Genomic DNA, 26,557 nt, shown 5'->3' with positions numbered 1-26,557 from the left:
AAATTGACCAGTTGGTTGTTCTAGCATGATACACCTTTCATTGAATTTATTCAGGTGTATCATATGTTTGTTTTGGATTCCGTTCAGGCTGCGCTCTGGCTCAGCTCTTTCATATCATTCAACCAGGCATGAACATTTTGCAAAAAAATCAGGTAAAAAAAGTCGCTTATTTATTATGACCGTCAAAATTTGCATCAAAAACACTTTCCTAATTTTTAAAAAAAGATTGAGTACTTAAAATTCAGGCAAACTTATGTAAAGAACCGAGCACAATTGATTCTATTTTTGCACTTAAATGAGTCTTTTATGCAATTGCTTTTTTGCTCAGCATCGATAACTTAAGTCAATCATAAACGAAATGACTGCAAGTATTGCACACAAAATGGGGATAGAATATACAAATCGATCCGTAAGAGTACAATGGTCATGCGTTCAATCTTGCAAACATGGTAGAGAATCGCTACCAACTATTATTACTTGCTCCAATAATAAATGTCCAGGGTTGCTTCTTAGGCAAATACACGCGACTTGTCAAGACAGAAATCCAGGACATTTCTACCTTTAGACATTGGTATAAAACAATACCCTGCCATGAAACAATGGCAGCAACTAAATTGAAGGAAATATACTTCTACAACTAGGGTAACTGTAGCATTTGCTAGGGCCCAGACAATAGCCATTTCTTCCTTCCCTACCCGATTCTCGACAGCTTCGTATCTCGGGCTAATTCGGAGCCTGGAATGGCGTCTAGGTTGTAAATTAACCACAGACGTTTTGCGGCAGAGAATATCGGGGGTTTTGTGTAGTAGTATAGCGCCCTGCGGATGCAGAAGGTCTGATGACATACATATATGTGAGTTCGTGCGTAGTGAAGAAAAAGGGAGAAAAAGGCGCATGGCAGGTTTTAGACCCGACACAGCATAGTAGTGTTAGCCTGGTTTATAGCATTCTACAAGAGCTGATCAAGTCTCTGGAGGGCTGGCCTCGCACTTAAGCATGCAATTCACATTCCTACTCATTTCACTCTCCTTCAGTTAAATGGCGGTGGCAGTTCAGTTGATATTTAGATTCGCTCTTGTACTTCTGCGTCGCTTTGCTTGCCTGGTCTTTCCTCCATTTCCTCTGCTTTACTCAGTATTCAGTTCAAACCAACACACACCACTACCGCCGGTTCATTCATCTATTCCTTTCGCGTCCTTTGTCCCCACTTACTTTGCTACTAGTTTCCCTTTTTCCATCTCATTTCACGTCACGCTTCCAAAACAGCAGCACCGGTGCCTGGTAGTGCTGCTAGTGCTAGTGGTAGCTATGTTGCGTAATTTCGCGCTCACTTTCCAAATGGCAATTCGTGATAGAGGAACGAGAAATGGAAAATTTAAATGTCATATTACTACTGTAATATAGTCACCACCACATATATATATATATATATATATATATAGTAGAAACACCACAAGCTAAATACGAAATAAAAATCCAGGCTTCTTTCTATATTTCTTTCAAAGCCGAGAATGTAAAACCGTAAGCAGATTAAATTTTCGTCTGTCTAGAAAAAAAAGTGAAGACCGAATGCAATGGTAAAAATAGAGCGAAATTTTTAAGAGATATTCTCTTTGTGCGTTTTTATAAATTCGATTCTATTTTTATCTTTTTGGAGCACCCTTGAAGCAAGTGCCACCGCGCATTGTAATAAAAAAAAACAAATTTCAGAATCAAATTTTCATATTTATGCACGTATTTCCTGGCATGAAAAACAAAATATTTCCCAAGGACCCAACTAGCCACATTTTTCATTGCAAAAAACACGGTAAATCAAGGCTATCTGAACCTTTCCTGAGAACACAGAGCAACCACATTTTTTGATTCGAACAATTTTTCCGAGAAGCAAAAAACTTGATTAGTTTTCAATTTAACTCATTCTCTTTGAAAAATGCTAGTGCTGCATATAAAAGTGACATGGGCCCAAATTAACTTCTTTTAAAATCAAGACTAAGGGCACAAAACAGCAACATGTATTGGATATATTTTTCTAAACCTCAAAAATCTAGTGTTTTGCGTTCACATTATATAAAACGTCTCTACAATCCAGATTTTAATTTCATACAGGAATATTTGTCTGGCCTATATTTCTGGCCGCCTAAACCTCTATCACGCCACGCAATGGAATTCGTGCACCATCGACAGTCAGCATGCCATTTGAAGTCTGGCTACGAAATAAAAACAACTAGGCTGTCAAAGGAACGAAAGGGACCGAAAATAAAATAGCAGTCTGCTCCTAAAATAGATAGAAATTTCCAACCGCAGGATTACAAAACTTAAAAAAATTCTAATTGCGATACAACCTATTTGATATACCTTCCGAACTACTGCGATAGATGAACTTACATATGTTTTCGGAAGTTTCTTCAGGTCGATCTACCTAAAGCCCCAGGCTCCTCCTCAACAAATACCCGAAGAGAATTTTTGCATTGCCAACGGGACTAAGTTAAGCTCAGTCTGTGATTTCATGAAAGCAGTTACATTTCTGAATAAGGAAAGCCGCCTGCTTTAAAACGGATCTGTGCTTAAAGCAAAAGTATTTGGCAGACAAGTCATTTTTCGTCTAATTGCTAATTGAAGAAAAATTGAGTTCAGATATGGCTTTGATTGGCAACGAACTTTCAGAACTTTAGCTTTGCGTCACGCAAGGATCAGACATAGCGTGTAGTGGAAGATTCTATCAGCAATCTAAACAAGGATACCCGGTTACTGTGCAAGTAGCACAGAATGTTCTGACCAGTTTTCCGACCAAGTAGCACAGAATGTTCCGATATAAAATACATTTTTTTTTCAAATTAGTGTCGTTTTTTCTGCGTTGTGATAAAAAAAATCTGACGAAAAAAAATAGAACTTGAGCATATTTGACTGTCATAGTAACATGGGCAAAATAGAAATCAGTTACTTTATAGAAAAATGACTGGAAAAACGAAAAAAATCCTAAAAACTTCAAGTTCCTATTTTTTTCAAATATTTTTGAATTTTTGAAGTCTTCGATTCTCAAAACGGCGCTAACGAACTCCAATCACTTACTTTAGTCAAGTAAAACTAAGCTCTCGCGGCACGCTCACTTTGATTTAAGCCTGCACGCCCACCTTATTAGCTCAAAATTACCCCAAAATCAAAAATGTTAAGCCAGTTTTTCTCGACATTTTTAAATTATACACAGTATGTTGTATTTTCTACACAGCTGCAATTGAGCCCATGCCACTGCAAAAGTTATAAAACATTTTTTATTCAGATTTACAAACATGTTTTTTGCTTTAATGTTTAAAAACATGTTGTAAAACATCATATCCTGCCGTCAAATAGTATAAAATACTTTCTTACAGAAAATGATAACAGAAAAAATAGCGAGGAAAAAATACAAAATGAATCAAAAACTGAATCTGCATTTTTTAAAATCAGAAGTGATTAAAATATTTTTCATCTCAAATGTCATAATGTTATCTAAAACTGTTGTTCTACAAAATTGCTCAAAAAAATTAAGATAAAAACGAAAACAGACTGGTCTAAATCAAAAATGACCGATTGTTGCAACATCAGAAGAAAAGTATGCGCGTTCAATGAACTTGGAAAAAGTCTTCCATTGTCAGTTGCAATCCATACGCGGTGTACGGTAAACAACTCCTCTATTCAATCTGACATCATCTGTCTTCCCTCTAAATCAATTATATCGATCTGAAATTTGTAACGCCTCGAAAGAAATCGCCGTCATGGCCTCAAAGAGGTCACGTCCTTTACCTCATATGATGTCAAATATTGCTTTTGTTATCCCTTTGAAGGCTTTGAAGAGGCATCTACATTGATTGAGTACTTCAAATTTGAATAACGTTCAGAGAATTCGGCTAGTGGAAAAAAATGATGCAACTTTGATTAAAAACTGCAAAATTTTCGAGAAGTATAAAAAAAATAATTTCCGCATGAATTTTTTAGATCCAAGAGCATCAAGTTTAAACTAACTTATTTTCGTTACTAAAAATATCATCATCACAAAACTTATATATGCAACTAACATACAGTTAAACAGTTAAAAAACTTCTCCAGAAAATCGGAACACTGCTAAATTTTTAGACTACCATATGTTTTGGGAACCAAATAATTTCCATAACCTAAACTAAAAGAGATATTACGACCCACTTAGATATTCTAACATTTTAAATAGAAAAAAAATGCCGAGAAAAATTACATTCAAAAGAAGACTCATGTCAATAAATTCAATGAGATGTTGCTAAATGTCATACCGCTACTGCAGTAGCAGTACTCACTATACGGATGTACAGCCAACCTCTGGTGTTAAATCATTATTTTATGGTACGCTCAAGGTCATACATAAGTGATGACACTGAGACTAAGTGAGAGATCAGAGTACTTAACAACGATCTATCTCTCAGTACATAAGAAAACAAAGAAAAGAGAAAATCTAAATTCAATCTTCTAAATAAAGTATTGAATTCCAACTTGTTTTCAATTTGATATCGCAACGCATATCACATGGCGCAGCCAGCAGGATTCGCAGCTCAAGACAACAGAACGGATATGGGAATCCCGGTATTTTGGGCATCAGCGAATTTAGACCCTCCGTGGCAATTTAAAATTTGGTTCGAACAATTTCTCATGGCGGTTACGGTAAAAGAAAATGTGAACCCAGAGATTATTTTGGAAGAACCAAAAGACATATTAGAGGAACCACCACCACGCCCGGAAACGCCCAGGGATGGGGAGAACGAAGATGCGAGGAACGCTAGAATCCTTAGAGATAAACTAGCAAGAAACAGAGTAGCATTGGAGAACGAAGAGAAAAGAACAAGAGGCCCAAGAGTTGGACACAATGTCTTCTACAACGAAGTACAAAAGAAACTGGTGTCACGACTATTTCTATCTTTGGGCACTGAGGGAAAGAAAAGATTCCTACAGAAGAATCCGCACGCAGAAATATCAAAAATGACGTTCAGAGAAGTAACAGATCTGGCAGAAGTCTCGTTTCAAAAAGTGAAATGTGTAACCTACGAGAGATACAAGTTATTTACGAGAATGCAAGAATCTGGAGAATCTCTAGAATCATTTCACGCAGCGTTAACTGCTCAGGCAGCCAGATCAGAACTAGGAACATTGGAAAATGAAATAGTGCGAGACTTATTCATCTCGAAGATGAAGAACATGACATTACAGGATACGTTGACATTCGAAACTCTGGATCCAGAGGAAGTTCTAAAAAGAGCTATAAAATTCGAACATAGCAAGTTAACCACAATGGCATTTCAAAAGACTAATGCTGCGGCTGCAGGAGGATCAAGTAGCAATTACACATCGGGTGTAAGAATAAAACAGGAACCTGTAATGGCAGTACGAAATTTGGGGGGGAAAACCAAAACTCCAAATAGAAGAGAAAATAATAACAGACAGAATAATAACAAAAATCAAAACACGAAAACGAAACCATGTAATAGATGTGGAAGGATGTTTGAACAAGGACACCTAAAAAACTGTCCAGCGATGGGAAAGGACTGTAAAAACTGTGGTAAACCGAATCATTTCGCTAAAATGTGCAGATCACAACAAGTAAGTGAAATTGCGGAAGATTCGGAAGAATCGATAGTGGAATGCGACCAGATCAGTGAAGGTGTTGGGTCATGTAGTGAATTTGAAGTCATGTTGATACATACCCATTTACCGGAAAATGAACGAGTTTCAAAATATGTGAAAGATCGAATCAATGAAATGAGAAAAGAAACAAACGGAAAAGTGGTTAGAGTTCAGAAAATAGACTCTATTCGAGATCCAACATTGAACCGCGTAAAGTCACTAAAGGCTATGGTACGAATAGATAACCAGATTATTCAACTAACAGTGGATACTGGTAGTCCTGTTTCATTTCTTAACTGGGCAACGACGAAAGAAATCATGGAAAAATCAAACAAAGTGAGATTCATACCGTCCGACAAATTGAATTTACAAACCAAATTTGTGGACTACAACAAACAACCGATCAGTATCCTGGGAGCCCTAAAAACCAATCTGAGGTCAGCGGGCTGGGAAGTTAAGGGCGCAACCTTTCTGGTATCAGAGCGAAAAACTAGATGCATCATGGGATTAGACTTGCAAGGACAAGTGGGAATAGTGACTACACAAAGAACAGCGCCAAAAGAACTCACTAGGTTTGACGTGCTCATGTGCGAGCAGTCGGAAGGTTGGAAAGAAAAATTTTTCAATAAATTTAAGAACTTATTTGAAAGGCAAGGCATTTCTAAAAACCACATCGCCAGTTCAAAATTCAAATACCCACTATGTCCGATACAAGAAAAGGGGAGAAGAATCCCAATTCATATACAAGATAAAGTCGAAAAAGAAATCGAGAAGTTATTGACAGAAGGTCATATAACAAAACTTGATAAGTGTACAAGTGATTGCTTTATCGCCCCGATTGTGATAACAGTAAAGAAGGACGACTCAATAAAATTGGCAATGGACGCGAAACCAATCAATAGACAATTGTTTAAAAACAAATACCAAATGCCGAATGTAGACGAACTTATTGATGGGGTAAGCCAGATTGTAACCGAAAACAAAAAGGGTACGCTATATTTTTCGGTGTTAGATTTGAAATATGCGTACAGTCAACTAAAATTGGCTGCGGATACAGCTAGGCAATGTAATTTTAACATTGTGGGCGGAAAAGCAACCGGAACTTACAGATTCTTGACAGGATTCTACGGACTAGCAGATATGCCAGCTGAATTTCAAAAGGCTATGGATAGAACCATCAATCATGCTAAAAACACATTCTGTTTCCTGGATGACATACTTATTGTGTCAAAGGGAAGTGAAACCGAACATGCCAACTTAGTAGAAGCAGTATTAAAGAAATTGGATGCGGAAAATTTGGCACTGAAACTATCAAAATGTGAATTTTTTAAACAAGAAGTGAATTGGTTGGGTCATCACCTCTCAGAAGAAGGAGTTAGACCGAAGATCACTAAAACGGAAGCGGTAGTAAACTTGAACCCGCCGAAATCCCTAAAACAACTAAGGTCATTTCTAGGAAGCATAAATCATCTAGCTAAATTTATACCTAACGTAGCAAGTCTGACAGAAAAATTAAGACCTCTTCTTAAAGAAGAAAATCAAAAGAAAAAGTTAAAAAACATGAAACTCCCGGTGAAAAAATTCGAGTGGGGGGATGTTCACACAGAAGCATTTAATGCTATAAAAGGAGCTGTGGCAAATATTACGAAAGTGCATTATTATGATGCAAATCGACAAACACGAGTTAAGTGCGATGCTAGCCATGATGGACTAGGGTCCACTTTAGAACAACAAAATGATGAAGGGTTGTGGGTCCCAATTTCGTTCGCATCTCGATACCTAAATGCTCAAGAAAAAAAATATTCAACAAATGAGTTGGAACTATTGGCAGTTGTTTGGGCAGTAGACAGATATAAACACTATCTTCTGGGGAAACCATTTACCATCGCAACTGACCATAAAGCTCTTACAACAGCATTGGATGTTAATCAATCAAACAAGACCTATCAGTCACGCTTAACCCGGTGGGTTGACCGGTTACTGCCATATCAGTTCAACATAGTTCACATTCCGGGGAGGGACATGGGCATAGTTGATTATTTATCGCGTGATCCTTTCAATGATCCCTGGCCCGAATCAGAATTAGACGAAAAGTTTGTAGTAGCTATGATAAACTCCTTTCATGAAGCGTTCGACTGCTGGAACAGTAGGCTTAAAGATTCAAGTTCGCTCAACCGGAACGAAAACGTTCTAGAATGTTCTAGAAGGAATGTTAGGAAACAGTCATCAAGTAATGGTTGCTATAGCAACCAAAACGGTCAAAACCGAACAAAGCTCGACCGGAACGAGAGAAAAAAGTTTCCACGACCGCAAAAACAGCTAAACACAACAGTTCAACAGAAACAAATCACTTTTTCGTCAAATCAACCCAGCAAACAGTCAGTCTCAAAAAATTGCAAAATAAAAAAAACGACCAGTACCGGAAAAAATAGAAAAAACAGACTCAAGAATCGAGATGTCAGAAAATACAAACAAAACATACGACTGGTGGTCCAGCTCACCACAAGATTGGCGGAATGAGGAGCGTGAAGAAAGCTTAATGGACCCAAAGTGGAACCGATCATTTTCCACCAACAACGAACTCTCGGGAGAAGAGGAAATCACAGAGACAGTACAACGTACAAGAAAGATTATACGAGGAGGAAGAAAAAATAGGGACAGCTCAGACAGCGAAACACGTCAACAACAACGAGTAAAATGGTCGCTGGAACCGGAACAACAACGATTAGCGGACCAAAGACTGCTCTCTTTCTGGCAATTAATAGGCGGAGAAAACAATGTTCAGGAAAATCGAGAACTGGTGGCCGATACTCAAGAAGTCAGAGAAAATCTGGAAGACGAATTCAATCCAACATCGTCAAAACCGATCGCATCGACAGAACGAAAACTCAGTGAGGTGAACGTAATAGAAGTCGACCTAACAACCACAGAAGAGGCGGAGAGTGAGGAGGAAGTGTGCTCAATCCAACCGCCAAAGGGTCTAGGAAAGTTAAGGCTGCAAAAGCAGCAACAAGTAGAGACTCTGGACAACCTCGCAAAACTGTTCGACAAAAACTTACTAGCAGAACTGACCACAGAAGACACGTGGATGGACCGCCTCAGGAGAGTGATAGAGAGAGGGGACAAACAAGGATTCGAACTGATGGGACCCTATACAAATCCGTTGTGGTCGCAGATGGCAGTTCAGGACGACTGCATCTTGGTGAATAATCGGCTAGCAGTACCAGTTCAACTACAAGCTGTCCTGAAACGAATACATCGGGGACACCCAGGACAGGAAGCGATGTTGGGAGCAGCGCAATATCTGTGGTGGCCACATATGAATAAGGACATCGTGAATTTGGCAGAGGAGTGCCGTAGTCGTCAAAACCACTACCACTGCTCACGCAGCCGGGACAGGAGGTACAACTAGACTATGCGGGGCCTATAGAAAATCAAAAAGGAAAAAAAATCTATCTTTTAGTAGCTATTGATCGATTCTCAAAATTTCCATCTGTGAAGGTTACAAAATCCACAAGCGGAAAAAGCACAGTAAAATTCTTGAGATCATATATCGACACTCATGGAGTCCCTGAATCAATTCGTTCGGATCAATTTTCAGGCTTTAAGGGAAAAACTCTAAAAAAATTTTGTTCGGAACTCAATATCGAGCAAAAATTCTGTCCGGTGGGGGATCACAGAGGTTGTGGGTTGGTTGAACGTACAATTCAAACAATAAAGAGAAGACTGGGAGTGATGATGCTCGATGAAAATAATAAATCAATCAAATTATGTCTCAGTATTATAATGCGAGATTTACGATGGAACAAGCAGAAAGCAGAGGGATAGGTTTTTAAATAATTCTGATTCTTTAGACAAACAACACTTGGAACGCTCAGCACTGACTGCGTCTCAAATGAAAAGGAGGATTGACCAGTCAAGAGAGAATCTCAAGATAGTGCGCAAGGGACAACTGAGCAGGGATACAAGCCCACTGCACAAGCAGCAGCTAACATCGGACAGAGACAAAGAAAGAGCCAAAGCTCTAAAGGAATTGTTGGAGGCAAACGCCCGTTGGAACTACGAAAGAAGGGACGCAGCTAAAAATGACATCAGGAAATTAGTGGACGAGACAGGTCAACTCAATCCCGACCTTCGAAAAGAAATGATTTACTCTTGGGAAAAAGGATTTGTGGAAGATAAAGTAGAAAACCAATGCAAGTCACCACCCAAGACAATACTTAGAAAGGACCCCCTAAGGAAAAGCGGACAAGCCCTAACCAGACCACTAAAGGGGAAAATAGCTTCAGAAACGGACTCAACAATTAAGACATCGGCCGGTTCGATCTATAGAAAATCGGACATAGCTCAATCAAAAACCGTACTTACACAAGAAAAACAGAGAAGCACAAGTAAAAGTCCATCGTCGGAACCTACAAAAAAGTTCAAACGAGTCAGTTCTCCAGAACTACTAGAGGAGTGGGAATCGGAGGACGAACTCCAAGGAGAAATGGAAATCGCAAATGAAATGGACCCAATAGAGCGCTTTCAGAAGAGCCAAACAATCGTCACTTCTAAGGACACGGAAGCCGGGGGAGGATTGAATCTTGCTATAAAAAGAGCAAAACCAAATTTGGCGGGACCAAAATCATCAGAGGAAATAATCACGAACAAGCCGGAAAAAAGCGGAAAAGAGAAGAAAGGCCGAAGCAAACAACAACAGGGGACAAACGCAAACCAAACTGCGACTGCAGTCAACTCGGAACAAGAGCAAGCAATATCTAAGCCGGATTCGGTCACAGTAGATACCAAAATCCAGTCGAGTTCTACGCCGAAAACCAAACAGCGTCCGAAACTGAAGGGCATTGACGCGCACACCCCTCTTGAAGATATAGTGGAGACTTTTCACAATAGAAATTTGGCACCATCTGACTGGGAAAAGTACGCGGACCAATTGTTAAAAAGAGGAGTGCAGCGAGTTGCGGATGAACTTAGAGAAAATCCTCAAAAAGGCTCATAATTGGATACGAATTTCGAACCACCACAAGGATTCTCGGACGAATCAAGTGCGGAAGAGTCAGGTGTTCGAAGGAGTTCAAGACAAACAAAAAATAAAGAACCCAAACGTTTCGGAGATCCGATAAAACATTCAATCAAAGAAATATCCGAAAATCTTACAGGCAGAAGTCTTTTGAAGGAGGCACTTAAAGAATACAGAAACCAGCTGAGAGAGTTCAAAGATCGGGAAGACAGACCTTTGGAATCAAAAGTGCGGCGACTCGAAAGACATTTATTTATGCGAAAATTCGGATATGCCACTTTAGATGAAGGAGTAGATTGGAACCCGAGTTGGGAAATTGAGCTAGAGGAAAACTGAAATCTACATAATCCAAAAACTGTCATTCATCTTAAGAACTTTCTTCCGAACTGAGTAAATTAAAACTCTTTTAAATAAATTATCCTACTGATGTTGTATAATTTATTTCTTTCACCGAGGGGGGTGTGTCATACCGCTACTGCAGTAGCAGTACTCACTATACGGATGTACAGCCAACCTCTGGTGTTAAATCATTATTTTATGGTACGCTCAAGGTCATACATAAGTGATGACACTGAGACTAAGTGAGAGATCAGAGTACTTAACAACGATCTATCTCTCAGTACATAAGAAAACAAAGAAAAGAGAAAATCTAAATTCAATCTTCTAAATAAAGTATTGAATTCCAACTTGTTTTCAATTTGATATCGCAACGCATATCACACTAAACAAGAGTACCACTCGTTCAGAGTTTCACTCGTTAACTCAGAAAAATGTTTTTCGCATGCAAGGAAAAAGCAAGTCAATAGTATGTTAATAATCCTGATTGAGCACTTCGTTAATATCACACCATCCAGAAGTATTTGTCGTCTGAATTTAAAAACTGTATTTGCCGCCTGCGGTAAATATTCTGGAATCATTCTTCCAGAAAAAAAAATTTACGGACAAAACATCTTAGTTTAACATTTGCATAGCAATCAAAATAAACAATACGAGAGAACATTTTTTTACAGCTTGAGAAGACACTGAAGGCTGTTCAGCTTGCTAAAAACTCCGAGAACGAACTTCTAACTTTTGAGAAATCATCGCTTGTCAAATTTTAAATTAACCTGAAAATGTTTATTCCCATAAACAATACTTTCCCATTAACACACTAATTATGATAAACATCTAGTCTTTTTTCTGTTTAAAATTTAAAACTTTTTACTGATTGTCGCATTTTTACTTTTCAATATTTTCTATGGTTGAAATTTGATTAAACTTTGCTGAAATTGAATTAAATGTCCACCCTGTCGAGTAGACTGGTTGGTTCGTTTCAACTTTCGGAGAAAATAAGAAAAATTCGTACCGAAATTGTTTTCTCTCGGAAAAATCGACTCGCTCATCAGCAGTTTATGGCAGAAATGTGTATACCATTGAGAGAAAGATGTCATTATCACGAGCTCAATGTGAAATGCATTTTAAAACTGCAAACATTTGTAATTCAACAGTGAGGCTTTGAAAATACTGATGCTCACTCTAATTCATATGCCTATTATGACCAGGAACAAAAAATAAAGGCGGCGCATTGTTCCGCCTTTTTCTGGCTAATTTCCGCTTTTTTCTTCTACTTTAAGGATAAATCGTTTTAATTTAACAAAAATGGTTTATAGATTTAAATTCGTTCCCACAACTTTTTAAAAAGCAGAAGAACGAAAACGTGCAAAGTTGACTTCGGCTGAACTGTTATGCTCGAGACAGTTTTGTATAATTGAACAAGAGTTTCGCCAACAAAAGTAAGGTTTAACCCCCAAAAAATGCGTCTAAAACAAGGATGAATGGTATGGTGATTGGGAATACTGAGACTTCCGTTTCTCTTCAGACATCAAAATCATTAAAGAGTAGCAGTAGTTTATTTCATGCGATGATTACGATTATTATAGACCCATCGCAAAAAAAAAAACAAGTTTTAGGACGAGAAAAAATTGCCACTTTAGTTTTTCTCCTCGGAAAAAAATAACTCTCGCAAAAAAAGTTCATGGCGGAAACGTTAATACCATTTAATTTAAAAAAAATATTGATATCAAGAGCTCAATATAAAGTTTTTCTCTCAAACAACATGTGGATTTTTTTCTCAAAGGCAAACTTTTTCAATAAACGAGAAGCTAAATATGAAATACAAATTAAACCTGCAATCAATTAAATAAAACAGCGAGACTTTGCATTTACTGATGCTCGCTTTGAATACAAATGCCGATTATGACTAGGCACAGAAAGTTTATGCGTTGCATTTTCCGCCTTCTTCTGGCTGAAATTAGGAACGGTTGAACTCGTTCCTAATTTTTAAAAATGCTAAAAAACGAAAATGCGCGAAATCAACTTCGTCCAAACCATTATGCTCGAGACAGTTTTTTATCTTTGAACCACAGTTTCGCCACAAAAAATGAGATTTGGCTCCAAAAAAGCAACTAAAACAATGATAAATGGTATGGCGAAAAACCATTCGATGGCTACGATTTTTCATGCATTTCATCTCCAAATAAACTTCAAGTTTTGCCACCAGAGCAAAATGCCTAATTTGTTTTTTTTCTCGGAAAAAATAGATAGCAGAAACAGCTCATGGCGGAAATGCAAAAATCATTTCAAAAAAAAAATATTGATATCATGAGCTCAATATGAAACACAATTTACAGGTGCAATCATTTTTGATAAAAACTGAGGTTTTGAGCTTATTGATGCTCACTATAACTCCATATATCTATTATGACCGGAAACAGAAAGTTTAAGTGGCACCGTTTCCGCCTTATTGGCTATTTTTTGCATTTTTTTCTCAAGGAGAATGTGGATTTTTTTTCGAAAAATGAGACGCGCAAGCACAGTAAGAATTGTTTTTGGCTGCATGATCATTCTGCGTATTACACTGATGCTAGTCTAATTATCGTCTGATCTCGGCTCGTGTTTTATTCGATAGTAATAAAAAAAATTGGATTTAACACAACTCAAATTCATGAGAGGGAAATGAAAAATCAACCTCAATTGACTTTTTGTCCAAAATTAATGTTTCAAAGGTCCACCTAAAATCGCATAATTTAGCCTAAAGAGTCCGCCCTTCCTTCTAATATTACTGTTGTTAAAATCATCGCATAGCAAATTTTAACTAAACATAATTGATATCGTGTAAAAAAAACCGGAAAACATACTTTTTCGTTTTTTAGACTAAACAATTTCAGCCTACCTACAGAGCAGTCAGTAGAATCAGGGCTTCGCACTGATTCAACAAACTCTAGTCTTATTAAGCTAGGTATACATCATAAACAAGACTGCTACCATAAGGTAACAACCAGGGGAGCGGGTGCAAAGCGATTACGACTCTGCCTTGTAATCGGAAAGTCAGATGTTTGAGGACCACCATGATCCGTTGACTGAGGATGAGGCAAAATTACCCAGCCCAGAAAAAATAACCGAAAAAAACTGACAAAAACAACCGAAAAAAACTGACGAAAACAGCCGTACAGTTCTCCGTGATGAGTTGTACGGCTTCTAGGTAGGTTGGACCTTTTTGGTGGATAAATTGTCTTAATTTAACAAAATTGGTTCCCACATTTTAATTCGTTTTCACAATTTTAAAAATACAAGAACAAATATGCGCGAAATCAATTTCGTCCAAAACATTATGCTCAAGACAGTTTTACAAATCTGAACAACAGTTTCGCCAAAAAAGTCGGATTTAGTTCCAAAAAATAAGTCTAGAATAGCAATAGCATGTTTCATAAAATGGTTACGATTGTTTATGGATTTTATCTCAAAATCTAATTCAAGTTTGAGACCGAGAGCAAAATGGCAGGCAGGTGCTTCTAAATTTGAGAGATCCGCATTAAAAAATAAAGCCAGAGCATAGAAAAACAATCAAAAATTGCATGTGCGTCGTTATATACAATTGAAAATTATCTATTCAGACTTGAGTTCCCATTTATTTTTGGCCTCAATCACAGCAAAAAAAAACAAGCGATATCATGATAAAAATTTAACTTTACGTGAAAGACTAGATAATCATTTATCTATGCGGAGTTGCTAAAAATAAAAAAAGGAATTAAGACTCATTCGTAAATTTTTTTAATCAAAGATGTTGTTTTGCTTCTTTAAACTCATTGAAAAGCATATCCTCACAAAACAAAACAATCCAGTTGAAAATTTATAAATAGATTGTCACTTCCCGACTAGTTGTCACTTCCCGAATTATCAACTCCTGCGCTAATATCATTAAGCGCTATCTTCATATTAATTTTTAAAATGGCCAGAACAACATGAATCAATTTGGTGTAGTTATATTTTCTCAGTAAAAATAAAAAAAATCTGTGGCCGTACTCGACCTAATAATATCTTTTTCCAAAATAAACAACAATTTTCAAGCTATGAAAATGAATTAACCTCTTTTCTCACTTGCTGTAAGCAACAAGACGGCCAATTTCCCCAATTGATTGAAAACATATAAGAATAACAGTAGAAAAAAAACAGAAAAATCAGATTCTAAAATTCCGAGAGTCCGTATAGAATGCTATATATCGAAACATATTCCGGCAGCTCTTAAAATGACACCAATCATTTTCGTCACTCCGAGCGAAGTTTCGAAGAAGAGACCTTCAAATGTTGTGCTTCACGTTTTTTTCACTGACAACAAACATTTGAAAAAATCGACTAAGTTTTTCTGTGAAATTTTTTGTGAAAGCATTATCTATATAAAATTGATGCAAATAGCACCGCTAGTGGAGGCTAAAATTGTGTATTTAGGCGTGAAATCACATCTTCAAAGAAAAGGCTTCCTTTGGTTTAACTCAAACAGACGAGGACGCTGAGCAGAGGCAGAAATTCCCCCATTGAAAGATGAAAAAGACGTCTCAGATTTGTCTTGAAAGAAAAGATGAAAACTTTGATTCAACGGGGAAAACTTTTCATCTTTTATCTCTTGCCTACAAAATATTGGTGTCATCATCACATTCGAAAGGAAACATTCGATTGACTAGTACTGATGCTAACATTTACCTAAATCGGCCATCCATGGAAATTGGAAATAAGTACTCTTTCTGGGTACGCGTAACAATTCCTTGGATTAGGACATTTAGGGCAATTTGTGGCTTTGAGTCAAAAGATAAAAATTGATCTCACGATTCTTGTATTGTAAATCTTTTCTATGCCTAATTATAACTTAGTAAAAGCGCAGCTCAGGTGTATTCTAAATAGCTATTAAAGACTAACACTGTAAGATACTCAATATTGAATTGTTAGCTTAAAAAGACAAACTGATAACAAACAGGGGAGGGAGCATAATTGTGATAGTTAGTACCTGGATGCTGTTAAAATTGAAAATACCTATGATTTTTATTGCCCCCAACTTATCCTATATTTTCCCATCAGTTTTCCAAAAAAATCATCGGAAATGCTTAAAATGTTAGTTTTTTAGCGCGGCTTGCAATTTTCTAACTTTTGCGTTACTGAAAACCAGAGACTAGCACTCTAAAATTTTTGAAATTTTCAGTGAAATATATTATTTAGTCTTGCTCCAATAACTTCTTGTGTAGTGACTTTATAAACGAGAGATTGATGTGTTTTGAATACGATATCATATCCTTGATATGACGGTGTAAGGCCATAAATCACCAGATTCTAAAATGCGACTCCAAATTCGGTTGAGGTCAAAAGGATTTCAGCATGATCAGATGTTAGGAAATCGAGAAAACTTCAGCCTGAAGCTGTTCTCAAACTGAGCCTCCACGTGCATTTATCTGAACAAATCTTTCAGCTGTTCAGATTGGTGTCCCATAAATGAGACGACAGTTGTTAAGACGACAAGTGACGTTTTCTTCTGTAAATTTCTTGAAAGTAATATAACGTTATAAGAACCAATGGCGCTCTAGGATTTTATGGAGGGAGACGATTTTATGGATTTTTTTAGAACGACCAAATTGATTTTCAGCGCTCTCAAAATTTGCTTTGACAAAATGTTCCGCGCTTCGGGTTCAAAAACAAAAGATCAATTCTGGATAATTAACTCTAATTTTTCTGCAAATAGGATTCGTTTCAGCAAAAAAAAATCGCAATTTTTTTTTATAAGAGCTTCATCAACTCTAAAATAATGATGTAATTTATAAACTATGGTCCCAACGAGGAAAAAAATCGTCTAACTGTCTTGTCGTCTTAATGTTGTGTCGTCTTCTTAACATAGCACTATTCAGATTCAACCATATAAATACAGAGACTTATCTTTCAGGAAACCATTGACGAATTCTGCTATTGAAGAACAAAATATATTTAAACGAAAAAATTTGATTTTCCCCCAGGGTTTTTGATTTTACATCTGCTACTCGAAAGCAAAAAACCATGCAAGTTCGGGCAAATAAATTGTCAAACGGTCCAGTTAAATCAAATATGGGCATCAGTGGAATTATTTATATTCAATTTTGATTAATACTACATAATTCAAAAATGGTAATATTTCTGGGCAGGTTTTCAAAGAAAGCGAAAAAGTAAGAATACAACCTTTTATAATAGCCATTTTTTTGCTTTATTTCAAAATGCGTTCAGAATTTTCATCATTCGCGAATTCTAATCTAATTTCAATTCACCGATGAGCCTTTTGCTAGACATTGCCTATCTGGTGAATTATGTTAAGATATCTTGTTCTTCAGAAAAATTTTCTTGGCTTTAGAGTTACTAGTACTTCGAACTATTGCACAGTAACCATTGGCAATTCTACGTAGACGGAGCCATAAAATGGTTTGAAAGCTATTGATACAAGCCCCCAGTTATCGAGGCATAGCTAAACACAAAAGTGGTCAAACCACAAACTAAGCCGCAAATAAGACTCGTTTTACGGCCTCCTCAAAATGTGTGAGGTCTGAACATATAAGACTAGCACAATGGCAGCTTAAATGCGCCCGTCGTCGCAAGACTAAAGATTTAATTTGTAGCCCAAACATTTTAATGGCGCAAAATAAAATTTCTGCACCTGTACTTCTGTCTATTCATGATTATCATATCAAAAAGACAGTGAGTGTACCGAATCGAAATAATTTCGTAGTACTCAAAGTACACCCAAAAGATTTCCGATTTTAGCTGATTTCCGACTTCAGCCACGCTTGAATGGACCAAAGCGATGCAATTGTTTTTTTGAATCAATGGTGCAATAAATCAAATTTCATGACGTAATAAGTCTAATTACTTGGCATTAGTTTTAGGTATGTAATAATTTATGTAATACAAGGCTGACTGACCTGCCACAGGAGACTGTCTGGAGAGTACTGCCCATCTGTTCTTCCACTGAAACAGCAAAACATTAATAAAAAAAACTACTGGACCAATTATTAGAATACCAAGTAAGTTTCATTGGATCTAGCGGACAAAGCGGTCTTTTCTTTAAGTAGTGAGCATGACAAACGATCTTAGACTAATGACCTGGTACTCGCCCCAAAAGACCTACATTTCGATTATTAGAAATGATTAAACTATCATTAAAACATTAAGGACACTAAATTTATTAGACTATCATTCATCTCCGATCATTCGTAAAATGATTCGATCATTGAAAGCGATACGTTCTATTTAATTTAAGGTCAAGGATTTTAAGTCAGTTCCATCGGTTTGCTTATTTCTAAACCGAACTAAACTTAACCTAAATCAAAGCTTAGATACAATCTGGCAGCTTTTTGTTTACTCTGCCATCGAAATCTTAAACTCAAATACGTCGAGGAAAAGAGACTAATAAATAACTTGCGATATGATCAGCATGTCTAATTCGCAAACTTTAATCAGCGGTTTTTTCAATTTCATTCATGAAGTCAAAACTATAACGCAAACAGTATTTTTTTGTCTTTTTCATAAACACGGCAACAAAAATGGTGTCCAATAGTGGAATGCTCATGTATAAGCGAATTAAGTGTATAAATCACTTCACAAGTTTGTTCTACGGTGCTCGAAGGTTAGTAGTAAGTAGGGCTCAAATTCTTAGAGGATAATTGGGTCAAGCGACCCAATAAAAACAACAAGCAGACCCTTTAGCCACTTTTCTCACAAATTTAAACAATTAAGCTCTTTGAGCCTAGTCCCCCGTGAAACAATAACATTTAGGGCGAGGACCAGACGGCGTGCTTTGATTCTTTTCGAACACCAGGACAACAAGTACAATCATCACCCCCCCCCCCCCCCCACACACACACACACACACACAGACAAACAAAACGAAGGCAGGCGAATCAGAATAACGGAAATAATTTGATAGTTGTACTTCTCAAAAACAATAAAATTATGTCACTAGTGTCACTATCACAGAGCCTAGATATGGACCAGCAGGGAGACGCCCTTTTACCAGAATTTTTTTTCCGACCGACTTTTAGCCAAAAAATTGAAATACAGGCCTTTTACCAGACTACTTTGATAACTGTCTGCATTCGGAAGCTTAGATAACCTGATAGGGAAGCTTAGACAATAGTCGGATTTGAAGGGTCTCCGAAGCGCCAACTAATTTAGCGCCAAACACTGATTTTCGGGCAATTTACCTCCAAGTGCCGCCAAATATAAGCGCAGCGGAGCGAGCGCTCGCTAACCGTGAATATTTTGTCTGAAATGAGCGTTGAAGGAGGTAACTTGTTTTGTGGTCTGTTGAAAAGACCTAGCATCGAGAATAATTTTTTGTATTTTTAAGAGATAAAGAGATAGAGCAGTTTTTGTTGAAAGTTAAGTCAAGTAGAGCATAGATGCCTATTTGTTGTTTCTGAGAAATAATTGCAGCATTAATTTTATAATTTTTTTAGAAGATTTTTGAGAAAAATGATAAATTCTGCCGCATGATAGAAATTCTGCTCTATCTCCTGCTCTATAAAATATCTGCTCCATAAGCCGAATTCTGCGAAATTTGCTAAATTCTGCTGCTAGCAGAATCCTTTGGAACCTGACTGAAACCGAAACTCGAACATTTCACACATTTTATTTTGCCGACGCCTTATTGCGTGCAGATTGAGTTTGAGTTATTGTTCCGACTTTCGATACAGGGGCGGACGCGCCCCCCTCAGGGATTCGACCCCCTGCCGACCCAAACGGTCCCCCTTTGATACTTTTTCCGAAATCCAGTTTTGGCCGACCGACCCTAAAATTTTTCTAGAGACGCCTTCGGCGCCAATATATACTAACTTTGAGGACGATTTTTTTGTCAAAATTTTTCAAAAAGTTCCCAAAAACGGTTTTTTGACTGTTTTTTTTCAAAAATGCAGAAATTGTTGCCAAAATAGGGGCAAAACGGTGCTTTGGGAGAGCTCGAAAAATCAATTTGGTCGACCTAAAAAAAAAAAAAGTCGTCAAAATTTTGGAAATTTTTTGAAAATCCCCCCCCCCCTCGAGAAAATCCTAGATCCGCCCCTGTTTCGATACGAAAGTAACGGAATATTTGTGCTCGGGGTGGGTTTTTTTTTCAGACAAATTTCGACTTTTCTAGCCATTTTTGACTGATTTTGATATCATTCGAAAGCTATTGTTGTCCTGAGCTTATATTTGAAAAGATATTTCACCTGTGATCATTTTTCGTGAAGTTATGAGGGTTTAAAGATTGCCATTTTGACCAATTTCGGACAATTAACGCGCGATATAATTCGCGCTATTAACGCGTAAGCGAAGATTTAATCCGTCTTAGAAATTGTTCCAAATTAGTTGGAAGAAGCTTATTTGCCATAATTGATTTGTTACAAGGAGCGAAATCTATCCTTTTGTACTTTATATGGCATGTGGGAGGATGATTTTCATAAAAAATTTCAAATTTTAGAATTTTTGTTTCATTTTTATTACATTTCATTAAACATTAAAAGGCAGTCGGAACATTCAGGGCTTCGCCCTGATACGAGCAGTCTTGTTAACATTTTTAGCTTAGAAACCAAACTGCCATGCGTCAAAACTAATCAATGTAAACAATTAAGGGGAAAAAAGACGATTATTTAATTAATTCAATCTGCTCTTGGGTACGTTCTGTTCTTAGACCATTTTGTTCAGTATAAACCCATAGCTAACTTCCCATAGCTTACCTAAAATTTACTTCTGGAAAGTGGATTCGTTTCCATAGCTAATTTTTTTGCTTTTAAATAAGGGTACAAGTGTGACAGTGCTAAGTTTTTTGGCATACCGGTTTGTTAGTAAACCGATCTTTCAGAGACTCAAAACATAACAAAGTACGAATGCTAACTTCAAACGCCTCATTGGCGAGTTGCGACCACTGCGCTTTGGCTGATATAAGGAGGCTCTTAGCACAGTGCAAGGCGCTCCTTTCGAAAGCGCCAGATCGTGTAATCGCTCCCCTGCCACGGCAATAATAGTTTGTGAGGACGACCTTCTTTTTGATTTCTAGCTTGAAGTATACCGCAGCCTGACTAATTTTGGCTGCAATAACGGTACCAAGTGCAAGTTTTGGACCAAAAAAACGGCCTTGAGACGCAAAAAAAGCTTCACTCAAGTAAAATAACTCTGGAATGTGAAATACGGAAAATGGACTATCCTTCGACAAAATTTGTGAGACTGAGATCACAGAAACCACAATTATTGGGACGTCTCTATCACATTTATACCCAAATAAGGATTCTTAGATTTTAAAAAAAATGTCACTTTTTATTATAACATTAAACTCATTTTTTCTTAAACCATAACGCAAACTTGAAATAAATTGAAAAGCAGTCTTGAGTTTGCCCTGATACGTGTATGTTGTGCCAAATTTTTTGGCGGATGTTAACTTTTCTAAAATTAGTTTCTGAAAAAAATCAAAAAATGGGAGCCCAATAATGATACAAGTGCAAAACGTAAAACGTGCGTTAAAGTCACTTTCACTAGCCTTTTTCTGTGAGATTATTCAATATTATATTTCGCTTAAATGCTGATATCATATAGCTCCAACTTTCGGCGAAAATGATGATTATATCTGCTTGGGTTGGTTTTTTAATTCAGAATATTTTTCACTAATTTGGGAGCTCGATCCCTGGACCTATGTGCCCCCTAGCGTGCGCACATCCCTATTGTAGCTTGATGTCTTTTCAATCTAAACCGAGTCTATCTCGAGTAAGCGAAACTGATCATTTTATAAGTTGATGCTGAAAGTCAAGGCGAACAAGACTGCTCGTATATCAGGGCGAAACCATGAATGTTCCGAGTACCCACCCCTTAATCCATACCGAATAATTTTTGGGAAGGAAATTATTGAAAAATTATAAAAACTTTGGAGAATATCAAGTGTAAAAATTTGAGTCGTACGAAATGAATACGACCGATAAGCTAGTCTCAATTCAATTTTGGACGATTTCGTTGAGCGGGATAATTCGCCAGGCATAAACAATTCGCCTTCCGTTTTCAGCATTCCGAAAAAAACCTTAAGTTAGTCCAGAGCATGGCCAAATTGAACATTTTCAAACTCTCAAAACTTTTCAAAAAAGATCGGAGGTAATATACTTTTTTTAGATTTGATTTCAGGCAAGCGATATCTGCAATGGTGCATAAAAATATTTTGTTGAAAACTATTATTAAAGTGCAGTCGGGACAGTGCTTTGCCCTGATACGAGCAGTCTTCTAGTTCCTTTAGTGTAAAAATGGCCCCAAATTACTAAGCTCATACTATTTTTGATACGAGCAGTCTTGTTAACATTTTTAGCTTAGAAACCAAACTGCCATGCGTCAAAACTAATCAATGTAAACAATTAAGGGGAAAAAAGACGATTATTTAATTAATTCAATCTGCTCTTGGGTGCGTTCTGTTCTTAGACCATTTTGTTCAGTATAAACCCATAGCTAACTTCCCATAGCTTACCTAAAGTTTACTTCTGGAAAGTGGATTCGTTTCCATAGCTAATTTTTTTGCTTTTAAATAAGGGTACAAGTGTGATAGTGCTAAGTTTTTTGGCATACCGGTTTGTTAGTAAACCGATCTTTCAGAGACTCAAAACATAACAAAGTACGAATGCTAACTTCAAACGCCTCATTGGCGAGTTGCGACCACTGCGCTTTGGCTGATATAAGGAGGCTCTTAGCACAGTGCAAGGCGCTCCTTTCGAAAGCGCCAGATCGTGTAATCGCTCCCCTGCCACGGCAATAATAGTTTGTGAGGACGACCTTCTTTTTGATTTCTAGCTTGAAGTATACCGCAGCCTGACTAATTTTGGCTGCAAAAACGGTACCAAGTGCAAGTTTTAGACCAACAAAACGGCCTTGAGACGCAAAAAAAGCTTCACTCAAGTAAAATAACTCTGGAATGTGAAATACGGAAAATGGACTATCCTTCGACAAAATTATTGAGACTGAGATCACAGAAACCACAATTATTGGGACGTCTCTATCACATTTATACCCAAATAAGGATTCTTAGATTTAAAAAAAAATGTCACTTTTTATTATAACATTAAATTCATTTTTTCTTAAACCATAACGCAAACTTGAAATAAATTGAAAAGCAGTCTTGAGTTTGCCCTGATACGTGTATGTTGTGCCAAATTTTTTGGCGGATGTTAACTTTTCTAAAATTAGTTTCTGAAAAAATCAAAAAATGGGAGCCCAATAATGATACAAGTGCAAAACGTAAAACGTGCGTTAAAGTCACTTTCACTAGCCTTTTTCTGTGAGATTATTCAATATTATATTTCGCTTAAATGCTGATATCATATAGCTCCAACTTTCGGGGAAAATGATGATTATATCTGCTTGGGTTGGTTTTTTAATTCAGAATATTTTTCACTAATTTGGGAGCTCGATCCCTGGACCTATGTGCCCCCTAGCGTGCGCACACCCCTATTGTAGCTTGATGTCTTTTCAATCTAAACCGAGTCTATCTCGAGTAAGCGAAACTGATCATTTTATAAGTTGATGCTGAAAGTTCAAGGCGAACAAAACTGCTCGTATATCAGGGCGAAACCCTGAATGTTCCGAGTACCCACCCCTTAATCCATACCGAATAATTTTTGGGAAGGAAATTATTGAAAAATTATAAAAACTTTGGAGAATATCAAGTGTAAAAATTTGAGTCGTACGAAATGAATACGACCGATTAGCTAGTCTCAATTCAATTTTGGACGATTTCGTTGAGCGGGATAATTCGCCAGGCATAAACAATTCGCCTTCCGTTTTCAGCATTCCGAATAAAACCTTAAGTTAGTCCAGAGCATGGCCAAATTGAACATTTTCAAACTCTCAAAACTTTTCAAAAAAGATCGGAGGTAATATACTTTTTTTAGATTTGATTTCAGGTAAGCGATATCTGCAATGGTGCATAAAAATATTTTGTTGAAAACTATTATTAAAGTGCAGTCGGGACAGTGCTTTGCCCTGATACGAGCAGTCTTCTAGTTCCTTTAGTGTAAAAATGGCCCCAAATTACTAAGCTCATACTATTTTTGCTCATATTCGCTGGTTCCAACTTAGCAGATTTTTTCAAATTTGCTTGAAAACTTATGATGGCATTACTGGCCACTTAAAAATAATATTAAAAAAATTATTTGGCGCGTTTCCGTAGAAAACAGGCCCTCCCCAACTATGAGAAGTTCCAGCAAAGCTAGTACTTCAATTGAAACATTTTTAGAAAGAAAAATCGTATGCCCCCCTCCCCCTCCCTACAGTTCGCACCACCAACGATGGATGATTGGTTTCTCTTTACTCACTTTTTTGCCCTCCTTGAACTTGACAGCGCCCTCTTTGAGAACTACCCGGTCGTCGGACATGGTCAGCAACATAGGGACGCACAATCTGCACCTCAAAAGGTCACAATTCTTAAAAGGTCAAAGGTCAATTCAGGCCAACAGAGAGACAGACCACAAACGCCAGCTGCAGATGATTGGCTGCAATAATTTCTGAGAAGTAATTTCGTCTCTGTAAAATCAAGTGCCCAGCATAAATTTTGCCCACTTTTCTGATCACACTCAGCTCAGTATGTAAGTCCAGAGATTACGAATACTTTCGGCCACATTGAGCAAGTGAAACTTAAAATATTTCAAAGAATTTTGTCATTAAAGTTATATAAATTATTTTTCGATCAAATATTGAGATATGAAGTAAAGTGTTTCAGTAATTTGTGATGTAAGTTGGTTTGTTTTGTTGTCGATTTAGATGATAAATTTCGCAATATGACTATTTGTAAACTATGAATAATACAAACAAGGCGGTAACTTCCGAAACTATCTATCAATCAGTTGCCGTTTTCTCAGAAACTTACCTTTCTGAGTCAAAACTTCAATTGGTAAATCTAGATTTTCTGCCAGAATATCCGCTACAACTTTAAAACTATTTGTTTAGATAATCACTTACCTACCCCTGGATTTCGAGAGAATATTCAAAATATCGAAATAAGACTGCTGCAAAATTCGTAGTTGAGTTTGAGGTTTTCATTTGCAAGTTTCTTCGTGATATCGATATTTATGTGCTACTATCGATGCTTCGAACATGGACATGGTACAATTAGGAGCTGGTTTGTTTAAATGCTCACTTTTACTAATCGGTTTAAATGATGGATATTCAAGCACGTTTAATATTGTGTATGAGCCGATCATAAGTCGATGGTGAAGTTTGGGTGCTAAAATTGAGTCAGGCAGGAGCTATATCTGAGACGGCGAGCAAACATCACCCAAGCTCATAAGTAGAGATACTGTCATTTCAAAAGCATGAACCAAATTTTATGATATATTTTGCCACTCAACTTCGCACCATGCTCAAATCGCTGCTGGTCCATGCAATGACTTTAATTGCACAGCTGTGCTGACTAATTGGAAAGATCAATGGGTATAATGGTAAGATTGATAATTGCACTAAATAAAATCCAGGGACCTGAATCAAACACGCACCAAGTAATGCTTCAACAAATCGATGGCGTAATGATGCATAATGGCATAATCATGTAGAACTACCACAGATAAGATCATATCGTAACTCGAGTAGAATATTAAATCAAGAATCAGTAATTTTTTGAGAATTTATCTAAACAACTTTTTAATTTAAACAAATTTTTAGAACAGAGAGACGCGCGCATGTACTGAACTTACGCATGTAAATAATGATAGATGCGTATTTTGTTTCAAAAATTTAAAATGCTCAAAAAATCTTTAAATCAGCTCAATTTAAATCAGCGCAAAGCATAAAACAAATATGAGACACGTATTAGAATGCGGCCAACGTCTAAAATGCTTGAATTTATTTTTGTCGTCTACAGACAAAGCACAAATTTAATATTTTAGTTGTAAACTTTTCGCGATAGAATAAAATAGAGAGCTTCTAAGCATTTGGCGGAGAAAATACTGAGAATTCTGAGTTAAAGTTTGTTATTGTTAAGTATAAAAGTAGAGCGGCTCTTTGCCTTTTCTAACAAATAGCGAATTCTGTTTTGTGGATTTTGCCTTGTGTGTAAATTTCACTAGCAGTGTGTTGATTTTCCCGGCCTGTAGTGATTAGACTTATTTTCGTTTCGCTCGTGCGCACATGCGTTGCTTAGCTTACATGTGCACAAGATTTGCAATCGCGACTACAATACCACACTTATAAACATTCCGAGGCACGACAGTTGTTCGATAATATATTCATTTCAAGTCGTAAGAAACCATTCAGCTTTGAATACAATTCATTCTAGACACACTGAATGTATGCGACGGGAAAATAAATGGTCGTCTTTTACTTGATTATATTCATGCTCAATATTTGAAGACTGCAGGTGCCTGGATTTCTCAGCATACTACGCGCCTATTACATAATCCATAGCAATAAGACGATAGTTTTTCAGCCGCAAAAAAAAACAACTGTGTACTAGCAAATTTAACCTATATTGCACAGCAATTTTTGCTTAAGACTTCAGCTTTCGTTTAACTAGTCTATCGTCTAGTAGTAATTTTTTAAAGTATGTCGCGACTATGGCGTCTGGTTTTCGGGTAAATTTGTGTTACGCAACTGTCT

At 37.0% G+C, this 26,557-nt stretch overlaps 1 protein-coding gene across 2 annotated transcripts in view; it reads right to left on the bottom strand.

Annotated features, from left to right (window-relative positions):
• LOC134838979 (uncharacterized) overlaps window positions 1-26,170 on the bottom strand; it is a 45,428-nt gene extending 19,258 nt beyond the window's left edge. Inside the window, exons 1-3 of one of the 2 annotated variants that reach the window (XM_063854351.1) lie at window positions 24,926-26,170; window positions 24,283-24,490; window positions 17,887-17,932 (exon numbers count right to left, since the gene is read on the bottom strand). In XM_063854351.1, coding sequence (XP_063710421.1) covers window positions 17,887-17,932; window positions 24,283-24,354 — 118 coding nt within the window. In that variant the 5' untranslated portion in view covers window positions 24,355-24,490; window positions 24,926-26,170. The remainder of the gene's footprint in view (window positions 1-17,886; window positions 17,933-24,282; window positions 24,491-24,925) is intronic. The other variant, XM_063854352.1, reaches the window with a different exon arrangement.
• Window positions 26,171-26,557: the final 387 nt, after the last annotated feature.

This window comes from Symsagittifera roscoffensis, chromosome 2, assembly GCF_963678635.1.
Source record: "Symsagittifera roscoffensis chromosome 2, txSymRosc1.1, whole genome shotgun sequence".
NCBI classification, from domain to species: domain Eukaryota; kingdom Metazoa; phylum Xenacoelomorpha; order Acoela; family Convolutidae; genus Symsagittifera; species Symsagittifera roscoffensis.
Note: the sequence above shows the minus strand (reverse complement) of the source record. Positions and strands in the feature narration are given on the sequence as shown.